The sequence below is a fragment of the Tachypleus tridentatus genome, chromosome 10, assembly GCF_004210375.1.
Source record: "Tachypleus tridentatus isolate NWPU-2018 chromosome 10, ASM421037v1, whole genome shotgun sequence".
In the NCBI taxonomy this organism is placed as follows: Eukaryota; Metazoa; Arthropoda; class Merostomata; order Xiphosura; family Limulidae; genus Tachypleus; species Tachypleus tridentatus.
In genome coordinates this window covers 174,146,119-174,157,948 of record NC_134834.1, presented here as the reverse complement: position 1 = coordinate 174,157,948, position 11,830 = coordinate 174,146,119, and the positions used below count along the sequence as shown (strand labels likewise).

Here is an 11,830-nt window from a genome sequence, read left to right as displayed (position 1 = left end):
ACAGGTGAAACCCAATATGTGTAACTGCCTATGTCTAAAGGTATATTTCCTTAAAAGTTGTGGATGTACCAGTCCAATAAGTTCTTCCAGACATCCACTCATAATCTTCGTTGCCATGTTCCATGCCAATCAAAGTCTACTCTTGGCTAGATTCTACTTATATACACATCATTGGCTGGATTTTGTAACACAACATCAAGTCCAATGTGTAAGGAGCTGAACAGCTACTGTATTTCTGATCCAGGTAATTGAAACCTGTCAACAATTTTGTAAATGCTGTGACAATACATCCATATATTTACTGTTATAACCTTCTGCCAACAGCCATAGCCATACATTCTGCTGTAGTATTGGCTTTTCGCTCAGGAAACACACTACATATGATATCAAGGGAAATTATTCATACAAAATTCAATGAAACATGAATTTTTCCTCACAGTTTATCGTTGTCTAAATTACTTCTTGTGCTGTTTAAGAGTACTTTCTCCTTACTGAAGGATAATATACATTTTCTACGTCTGAAAAACTTAGAATCACGTTAACATACGTACGAAACGTCTTTTAAGTAAACTGATGTTTATATTAAAATTTAATCTCAGTAATCAGGATAGGACTGCTAACTATTTTCAATAAAGTGGTGAACAAATGTCTTTATGGTGTTCTCGTTGCAAACATGCAATTTGTTGTGTTCACCCCACCTTGTATAAAAATAAAACAAGTCTTTAAATGGTACACAACATCAGACAAACAGATTTAGCTATTTGCCAATTTAGTGTACAAGGTGGGTTTGAGCTTGGGTTAAGACAATGTCCATTTCTGGCTGAACTGATGACACAATAGCTTTGAGAATCTTCTGTCTGAAGAGGAGATCACTGATTTTTGTGATTGTTGTCGGATCATCAAATGTTCACTCGCATCTGTGTGTTGATGTGAAAGGCAAAAGAACGTAATCTAATTAGCTTTCTTTAAGAAATCAAAGTATTCCTTGTGAACTAGCATGCAGAAGTTCCTAGGAAATTATATCTTGAAATCTGTTTGAAGAGTTTTATCTCTGGATAGTTCTATGAGATAGTTGTGTTATGAACTGCCAATAACAGTTGAAAAGCTATGCTATTATTAATTGGATTTTTTATCCAATTATGTTCTTCTGTTGACTCTTAGAATTAATTTGCAAATTGACATTGAAATTTCTCGAGATAAGTAGAAACACCTATATGAATGAGACTTTGACTTAACTAATTTCTTTCTAAGAATTCACTGGGGTAAAGAAATGTTTCAAAATTTTCATTCTCAAACTAGTTTTTCTACCACACAATTTTGTTTGTTTAATTTATACAAACATTTTGTCACCCAGGTGCAAATATTACTATAAGACAAAGTGTCAAATAATGTTCCTACTAATTATGCTCTTTGTATTCAATTTATCAGAATATGTAGTAGCAATGGAGACTAAAGAAGTGATTGGCTCGGAGCTATCGATTTGTTGTTCTACATCATTTCAGGTAAGGGCTATCAGTTTGTTCTTCTACATCACCTCAGATAGAGGGCTATCATTTTCTTGTTCTACATTGTTTCAGATAGAGAGTTATCAGTTTGTTGATCTACATCACTTCAGATAGAGGGATATCAGTTTCTTGTTCTACATTATTTCTGATAAAGGTCTGCCAGTTTGTTGTTCCACATCATTTAAAAAAAAGGAGCTATTATTTTGTTGTTCTACATTATTTCAGACAGAGGGCTATCATTTTGTTGTTCTACATTATTTTGATAGAGAGCTATCATTTTGTTGTTTGACTTCATTTTAGATAAGGGGCTGTCAGTTAATTATTCTACATCATTATAGATAGAGGCCATTTATTTTGTTGTTCTAAATCATTTCAGATAGAGGGCTATTGGTTTTGTATTCTACATCATTTTAGATAGAGAGCTATTATTTTGTTGTCCCACATTATTTCTGATAGATGACCATCATTGTGTTGTTCTATATAATTTCATATAGTGGGTTGTTATTTTAGTGTTACCCATCATTTTAGGTAGAGAAGTATCAGACTGTTGTTCTACATCATTTCAGATTGAAGGCTGTCAGTATGTTGTTCCATATCATTTTAGATAGAAGGCTATCGTTTTGTTTTCCTTCATAATTTTAGATAGAGGGTTGTCATTTTGTCTTCTACACAATTTCAGACAGAGGGCTATCACTTTGTTGTTACCCATCATTTCAGATATAGGGCTCTCATGTTGTAATTCTACATCATTTGAGATAGACGGTTTTCATTTTGTTGTTCTACATCATTTCAGATAGATAGTTGTCAGTTTGTTGTTCTACATTATTTCAAATAAATTGCTATCATTGTGTTGTTGCACATCATTTCAGATAGAAAGCTGTTTGTTTGTTCTTTTACAACATTTCAGGTAGAGAGTTGTCCGTTTGTTTTCTACATCATTTCAAACAAAGGGATGTCATTTTGTTGTTCTACATCATTTCAGATAGAGGGCTGCTATTTTGTTGTTACCTATCATTTTAGATATAAAGCTATCAATTTCATGTTCTACATTATTTCAGATAGAGAGCTTTAAGTTTGTTGTCCTAAATCATTTGAGATCAAGGACTATTATGTTGTTGTTCTACATCATTTCAGATAAAGGGCTGTCATTTTGATGTTACCCATCATGTTAGATATAGGGATTTCAGATTGTTGTTCAACTTCATTTGAGATAGAGGGCTGTCAGGTTGTAATTCTATATCATTTCCGATAGAGGGCTGTCATTTTGATTTTACCCATCATGTTAGATATAGGGATTTCAGATTGTTGTTCAACTTCATTTGAGATAAAGGGCTGTCAGGTTGTAATTCTATATCATTTCCGATAGAGGGCTGTCATTTTGATTTTACCCATCATGTTAGATACAGGGATATCAGTTTGTTGTTCAACTTCATTTGAGATAGAGGGCTGTAAGGTTGTAATTCTACATCATTTCCGATAGAAGGTTATCATTTTGTTGTTTTTCATCATTTCTGATAGAGGATTGTGAATTTGTTATTCTAATTCATTTTATATTGAGGGCTATCAGTTTCTTATTCTACATTATTTCAGATAGAGGGCTGTCATTTTTTTGTCATAAATTTTTCAAATAGAAGGATATCAGTTTGTTATCATACATCATTTCAGATTGAGGACTCTCATGTTGTTGTTCTACATCATTTCAGTTAGAGGGTTGTCAGTATGTTTTCTACATTATTTCAAACAAAGGGCTATCATTTTGGTGTTTTACATTATTTCAGACAGAGTGCTGTCAGTTCATTATTCCTTTCAATTTAGATAGAGGGCTATCATTTCTTATTCTACTTTATTTCACAAAGAGGGCAATCATTTTGTACTTCTAAGGCTATCACTTTGTTATACAACATTACTGCAGATAGAGAGCTATTATTTTGTTGTTCAACATCATTTCAGATGGAGAGATGTCATTTTATTTTGTTATCCATCATTTTAGATATAGAACTATTAGGTTGTTGCCCTACTTCGTTCCAGATGTATGTCTGTGAGGTTGTAATTCTACATTATTTGAGATAGAGGGTTATCATTTTGTTGTTCAACATCATTTTAGATAGAGGAATGTGAGTTTGTTACACTAAATCATCTTATATAGAGGGTTATAAGTTTCTGGTTTTACATTATTTCAGATAGAGTGCTTTCATTTTGTTGTTCTAAATTATTTCAGATAGAATGCTATCAGTTTATTGTCCTACATCATTTCACATAAATAGCTGTTAGTTTGTTGTTCTTCATTATTTTAGATAGAGGGCTACCAGTTTCTTGTTCTACATTATTTTGTTGCTCTAAATTATTTCAAAGAGAGGGCTGTTAGTTCGTTCTGCAAAAAAATTTCAGATTCAAGGCTGTCTTTTGTTGTTCTACATCATTTCAGATAGAGGGCTGTTGGTTTTTTATTCTACATCATTTTAGATAGAGGGTTTCCAGCTTCTTGTTCTACATCGTATGAGATTGGGGCCATGATTTTTGTTTCACATCATTTCAAATAGAGAGCTGTCAGTTTGTTATTCTGCATCATTTCAGATAGAGGCTATCATTTTGTTCTTCTACATTATTTCAGATAGAGGGCTATGATTTTTTCTTAAACATCATTTCAGATAGAGGTCTATCATTTTGTGTTTCTAAGTTATTTCAGAAAGATAGCTGCAAATTTGTTATCCAACATCATTTTAGTTAGAGTGCTATCTGCATCATTTCAGACAGAGGGCGATCAGTTTGTTATTTTACATCATTTCAGATAGATGGCTGCTAGTTTGTTGTTCTACATCATTTCAGAACGAGGATTATCATTTTGTTGCTCTAAATTATTTCACATAGTAGACTGTAAGTTTGTTTTACAGCATGATTTCAGACAGAAGGTTATCTTTTGTTGTTCTAGGGGCGTGGCCAGGGGGTTAACCTTCCCATGGACCCAAACTTTTTAGACAAGTTCAGTTGCCATATGTGAAGTTTAATAAAGATCCGTGATTGCATGGCAGATAATTTCACACACAACAAATGGTCAAATGCAAATTTCTGATTGAACACTTTTTTAATACAGCAAGTTTTGTCAGAACTAGAGAAATACAATCGAATATCTATGAAAGGATCAAACGCCTGTTCGTTCTTGCCAGGACATCTATAACACAGTTTGGTTCAACTTTAATATCACGGTTGAATGTATAATGAGGCCAGGCCATTCAATCGATCTTCACTTAATGGTATTTCTCAAATACATTTTGAGTCTTCTGAGAGTTGAAAACGAACGCTCCACTGAGCTCGTTCATACAGGTAGCATGGCAAATACTTTCAACAGTCTAGAAATGACTGGGAACATTTCTGCATTGCACATTGCATATGCATCTATGACATTTTTTGATCTGTTGTTCGCAAGTGATTTGTACCAAACCCTAAGTTCACCTACTGCGGCTAGCGAAGTGCTGGTCAATGCCAGCTTTGTATATATTCACCAACTCTTTAATTTGGTCACATTGTTGTGCTGTAGGTTTTGACCGTTCTGTTGTAGATCCTGATGGAAGTAGACACATGAAGTTTGTAAGGAGAGTTTTGTGACTGGACAGACGGTCACATATTTGTGAAAGAAAGTGATCAACAAATTGTACAAATACAACAATACGAAAGTACTCCTCAGGGCTAGTGGTTTGTGGGTTAGTACGATACATCTGTCTTTTAGCCTGCCTTGGCATTATGATGTCAATTTGAAGCTCAATACACAAAGTTTGAGCCTCACAGAAAATGTTGTTAAATTCATTCACAGTATTATTTCTGAGTGAACGGATTAAATCTTCCACTATTTCTGCGTGATGCATAGCAGCACCTAAGCCAATATTCTGTTGCTGCAGTAAGTTGCACAGAGGTAAACTGAAGGAAAACGATTTAGCAATGGTAAGTAGAGTGATGATGAATTCTGGCTGTGTTATAGAATACAACAATTGATTGGCTTGGGTAGCAGAATCTCTGTCTTTCCAACCTGATATGGTCTCAAGGGCATCTGCAACTGCATGGATTAATCCTAGAAAGATAATAACTGAATCATGCCTCTCAACCCACCAGCTGGTGCAGAAACCTTTCAAACTTTTTTTCAATTTAGGTGCTTTATTTTCCACCGAAAAAGCCAAAACGTGCTTTCGTTTGGGTGTATTGAGAAAGTTTTTAATGATAGAAATTACTCCCATGGAATTTCACACAGGAACTTCTTTACAAGCATCAGAAATTGCCATGCTTAGGGAATGGGCACTGCAGTGTATATAGGATGCAAGTGGGAATTTATCAGTTATGTGCTCCGGACACCATTGAATTTCCCACTCATAGAGGCAGCACCGTCGTACCCTTGTCCTCGTAGGTAAGCCATGTCAATACCGTATTTTGTCAGATTGGTTATGATAACGTCAGTCAAGTTTCTGCTTGTCACATCATAAACAGGTATAAATTGAAAAATAATCTTCTCTCATTGCAACAGAGTTGTCATTGGCATGCAAATATCTAACACACGCGAAAACTGTTCAATGCCTGAAATATCTGTTGTTTATCAACTAATATTGAGAAACACTCTGCAGCATTAACCCTGTTGACCAAAGCATCAAGAACATGAGTATTACAAACATTGATGATTTTATTTTGAATTTGAGAACTCAGATACGTAGGATTCCTCTTTGTACTCTTAAGGCTTGCTGAAAGCTTGACATCATCCTTTGCCCTGTAGCGCAAAATTGCCCGAAAATTCCCATCATTACTGATGGGCTCCTCATCAGTTTCATCAACAAACATTGAATCAGAATCATATTTTCCCTCAAAGCTAAACCCTGTCTTCCACACAGCAATATAGTATCAATAATAGGCATTAAATATTGCCGGTTCTGTTCAATTTCTTGCTTGTAAGTTGCATCAAGCTGCGAGTGCACAAATGAACTTGTATTTACGACCTGTAGAAAATTGTTAGCTTTTGCTTTGCTGTCTTGGTGGTACTGTTTCAATTCATGTGCCTTGAAGTCTTCAACAGCCTTCTTCCAGTTTCTGTATGGAAATTTCAATAGTTGTCCCAATTTCTGGCTTCCAACACCAGCACCATCAGGAGCAAAAAGCAGTATTTGCAGAAAGCACCCTTTGCATGTTGATTGTAGAGTAGACATCTCCATTGTGAAAGCCAACGATGCTGAAAACGCAGTTTTCTTGTACCACACTGGGGGAAACATAATCACTCCCTGTCTTCCAGGCATTCTCAAGGAGGAATTTTTTGGTTTCAGCGTTTATCTAAAAGAGACAGAAAGACATAGTTCTAATTAAGTTATTTTGCACATAGAAAAGTTTGTTATGAGAGTACAATAACCTCGAAGAGAAAGGCTTAGAGCTATACTTCACAGAGCAGGCCTACAATCACTAGCAGCAATGAATATCAGTCTAAAACTCATCAGTGTTTGCATGATTGTTAATACAAAATTAATATAATTAGGAGTCGACTTACCTGTTTACCAATGCTGGCATCATCAGAAATGTAATTTCCAAATGTCCCAGACTGGACCTGAGGTGGTAGTGGCAGCACTGGTAGAAGGCCACGGTGATGACTCTTACAATTCATTTGACAATTCTGATTCAACCTGATTGGCTGCAGCAGATTGATCAGGTTCAGCCTTACGAATGGATTTAAAGAACCCATGCAGTGTCTTTTGCTTTTTCGGACTTGACAGTGAATGATTCTTTATCGCAACTTCTGTTTGTCAACGCCATATTCACAGTACCATTGGCGCCATCTATAGTGCATCATTCACAATAGATAGCGTCAATAGTACTAGGTTAGTGCCATGATGCTGCCAGCCTGCCATGGTGTCACCCACTGTTTATTTGTGAAGTTAATTCTTGAAATCCAGGGAATCGGAACATACACTGTCCATAATATTTGAATACAGATTATAGACACTATACATATATTTTGCACTCTCCTGAGTGACTCTATATTTTATATGTTGATGACAGGACTGTAGGCCTACTTTGCTGGGCCTGATAACTTTAAGTTATATATTATATATATAGGCCTGTACATTTAGTTATGATTAAAAAAATAAGACAAACACTTCAGTGTTCCATTCTGAAATTTGCCAGAAAGGTGATCTCAGAATGCATAATTCAGGCTTTTCTTTTAGATTTTTATTAAAAAATGTCCCGGGGGGTCATGCCCTCGGACCCCTCTATCATGGCTTCGCTCCTGCGGCGCTTGTATCAAGAACTCAAACCAACCCATTCAATGGCTATTTCTGGCTACGTCCCCTGTGTTGTTCTACATCATTTTAGATAGAAGGCTATCAACTTCTTGTTCTACATCATTTTACATGGAGGTCGTGATATTTTGTGTTATTTTTTTTCAACTATAGAGCTGTCAGTTTGTCATTCTACATCATTTCAGAAAGCGGGCTATCATTTTGTTGTTTTACATCATTTCAGATTAAGGGCAGTCATTTTATATTCTACATCATTTTAGATAGAGTGCTATCATTTTGTATTCTACATCATATTAGATAGTGGGTTATGATTTTGTTCTTAAACATCATTCCATATAGAGGGCTATCATGTGGTTGTTCTCCATCATTTCAGATAGTAGGCGTTAAATTTGATGTTTTGCAATATTTCAGATAGAGGGTTGTCATTTTGTTGTTCTAACTTATTTCATATAGAAGGTTGTAAGTTTGTTGTCCAACATCATTTTAGATAAAGGGCTACGATTTTTTTTCTCAACACCATTTCAGATAGAGGATTGTCAATATATTATTCTACATTATTTTATAATCAGGGCTGTTCGTTAGTTGGTCAACCTTATTTGAGATAGAGGGCAGTGAGTTTGTTATTCTATATCACTTCAATTATTTGTTCTAGATCATTTCAGATAAAGGGTTGTCAATTTGTTTTCTACATCTTTTCAAATCAAGGGCTATCATTTTGTTGTTCTACATCAATTCAGATAGAGGGTTGTTATTTTGGTGTTATCCATCATTTTAGATAGAGAAGTATCAGATTGTTGTTCTACTTTATTTCAGATAGAGGGCTGTCAGCGTGTTGTTCTACGTTTTTTTAGATAGCTATTTTGTTGTTTAACATCATTTCAGATGGAGAGATGTTATTTTGTTGTTACAGATCATTTTAGAATGAGGGCTGTCAGTTTATTGTTCTACATTATTTCAAATACAGGACTGTTCTTTTTTTATGCTATATCATTTTTGATAGAGTGTATTAAGTTTATTCTTCCACATCATTTCAGATAGAGAGCTATCAGTTTCTCGTTCCAAATTATTTCAGATAGAGAGCTATCAGTTTCTCGTTCCAAATTATTTCAGATAGTTGGCTGTCAGTTTTATGTCCTACATTATTTCAAATTTCAAATAGATGGCTATCAATTTGTGGTTCTATATCGTTTCGGACAAAAGGCTGTTGGTTTTCATTCTACATCATTTTAGATAGAGTGCTGAAAGTTTCTTGTTCTACATAATTTCAGATGGAGGCCTATGATATTGTTTTACCATATGTCAGATAGAAGGGTGTCAATTTGTTATTCTACATCATTTCAGATAGAAGGCTATCATTCTTTTGTTTATATAACTTCAGATAGAGGGCTTTCAGTTTGTTGTTGTGCATCATTTAGATCAGGGGCGTAGATTTTTTACACCCGATGGGGGGGGGATGATTTTTGCAACCACTTATGTGGACTGTTGAATTTGCAAATTGGTAATCTCTGATTGCGTGAACCTGAAAGCTGTAAACATGCAGTCACAGAGTAAGCTTGTTGCCACAATATTTCAAGGTTTCCATGTAGGTTTGTATAAGTGAGGTGTTGTGAATAGTTTTCAAAATGTTAATAGAATAAAGACAAATGTGTCACAAATTAACTGCCACATGAATTTATTCCTGCACACTGCACAGTATAAAAGATGGCCATTATACTTGACATGGTTACTAATAACTTTCATTGCATGAATTACGTTTTCAAATATTAATAAAATTCGTAATTACCCTTGATAAGTTCATATCTACTGAAAAGCTGTTCATGTTGTTTGATAAAAATAAGTAAAATGTCTTTGCAAACTCTTGAAAATTACAAATCAATACAACGTAGCACATAATTATTCATACTTTTCATTGAAGTAAAATTCATTTAGTCCTCTAGTCTACATGTTCCCAAACGTAGACCTCCTTTGTGATGATCTGTTTATGAATTTTTTCATAAACTCTTCTATATGTATCTTGTCGACCTCATCTTTGCGAGTGTGACAAACTGCCACATGGTTGACCTCAACTACATCTTCAACCATCTTAATGCAGAAAAGCTGCGTTCACATTCGCAGCTGGATACTGGACAAACAAGCAAATTTTCATGAAAAGAAGCACTTCACTAAACATCTGCTGGCTTGTTTCATGCATTGTACAGAAAACATCCTACGCACCTTTCAGAGATACTGCTTTTGTTGTTCCTTTGAACATGGGCAACTGAAACTCGAGCAGTTGTGCAGAGATTTCTGGATAGAAATTTATAACCGAGTTGTCAATCTTGCCAGATGTGATCATGTTCTCAAGTGCCAGATATTGTCTCAAGTCATTGTTGTCTGCATTGAATCTAGTGGTCAGATGTTCTATGACTGTGTCCACAAATTCAAAATATTGGATTCTGTAGTAATCTCTAGCTGTTGCAGAATGGTGTGCTGAGCCATCACCTGTGATTCTTCTGGGGGGTCTGCGAATGCGTGGTAGTTCAATAGGCACCAAATCTAGGGAAGTTACCTTTTTCTCAGCTACATCAAATATCTTGTTGTAATTTTCCTCCGTTCGCAATACCCGCAATTGCTCAACTGTCATTGCAGATGCTTCAATCATGCCAGATACTGTCGCTGATGTTGCTTGGAATGCACGGTTTAGTTCCTCTAATGCAGCTAATTGATGCTGAGCCATCAACAATCCTAAAACTGTCTTTCCTTTGTTAAATCTATCCAGTAGACCTTCTGCTTTCACTGCTACATCTGATTTTTCATTTGCTAATTCAGACAAAGAATCAACAATGTCACTGTAGTGATCATTAACACATGTAATTGCAGATAAGCGGCGCAACCAGCGTGTTGGACACAGTGGGCGGATGTATTTAACTGGACCATTGTGGCTGTCTGACGATACAATATTTTCAAAGATTGTCTTATATTTGCCTGACCTCTGAAGCAAGACACCAAGCTCATGTACCCACTGGATAGAATCTCGAACACATTCTCAAGCTTCAACTGCATGTTGCATTATTAAATTAGCCTTGTGTGCTCCGCAGTGAAAAAACAAAGTTGACGGTTGCTTCTCTTTTATTTTTGCCTGGCATCCACTGTACGCACCACTCATGTTAGTGGCTCCATCATAAGTTTGTGCTCTTAATCCTGATAGTGGTAAATTGAGTCTCGTCAGTACATCAAGTAGAGTCGAGGATATTGTTTCACCAGTTGTATTGGAAACACTGTATAAACCAAGAAATGTCTCATGGACGTCGAGGTTCTCATCCACATATCGTGCACATATTGCTTCCTGTTCGGCATCTGTAACATCTTGAGTGCCATCGACCATTAATGCAAAGATTTTACTTTGTTGCACTTCGTGTGCTATATTTCTCAGTATTTGATGGCTGAACATCTCCATTATTTCATTCTGAGCCTGGGGTGATGTGAACGTGGTTTTCTTTGAGAAGTAGGCCGTCAACTCAGGATCTTCCTCTTCCAGGAGCTTCATTAATTGCAAAAGTTCCCCCCCGTATCAGAATGTCCATGTAATGCTAAACCTTGACACAGTAAGAAACGTAAACTTCTGAATATTTTGGCTAGACTTCTTTTACATTCTTCCTGCTGCTTCTTTTTTTCACTATGTAGCTGGACAGTCACTGGAGTTACATCAAGTGAACCTTCTGGAGATATAGTGAATCTGTGCTGAGAGGAGGATTGGTGTTCGTTGAATTTCTGTTTTGCCTATTCCAGTTGCGAAAACCGGTGGATATGAAGGTATACTCCACTGGCCTCTCCAATTTCCCTGTAAAAGGCCTCTATTTTCCGCCTTGGCACAATGAAAGCATGTGACTTTTTGAGTCTGATTGTCGAAGTGCAGCCATGGGAACTCATCACACCACTTGCCCTGGAAGTTGATATTTTGATATTTTGCTTTCTGTCGTGGTATTAGTTGTGCGTCTGGATGATATGGCTTTCCACACTGTATCTGTGGAGTGTCAGATTTTTCATTACTGCACAAACTTGTTTAACAACTATCTGGTGGTT

At 36.0% G+C, this 11,830-nt stretch overlaps 1 protein-coding gene across 2 annotated transcripts; it reads right to left on the bottom strand.

The window, feature by feature from the left end:
- Positions 1-3,699: 3,699 nt before the first annotated feature.
- On the bottom strand, positions 3,700-7,308 carry LOC143230953 (uncharacterized). Of its 2 annotated transcripts, none has more exons than XM_076465307.1 (2): positions 7,018-7,308; positions 3,700-6,806 (listed from the first exon to the last, which is right to left on the bottom strand). In XM_076465307.1, the coding sequence occupies exons 1-2, from the start codon at positions 7,207-7,209 to the stop codon at positions 6,624-6,626; spliced, it is 375 nt and encodes a 124-aa protein (XP_076321422.1). In that variant the 5' UTR covers positions 7,210-7,308; the 3' UTR covers positions 3,700-6,623. The 2 variants fall into 2 exon arrangements, with proteins under 2 accessions (XP_076321422.1, XP_076321421.1); XM_076465306.1 differs by having other exon boundaries at positions 7,018-7,281.
- Positions 7,309-11,830: the final 4,522 nt, after the last annotated feature.

What these genes read in the sequence shown, in the direction of transcription:
- LOC143230953 (XM_076465306.1), bottom strand. Translation starts at nt 5,731, where the DNA reads ATGGGAGTAATTTCTATCATTAAAAACTTTCTCAATACACCCAAACGA.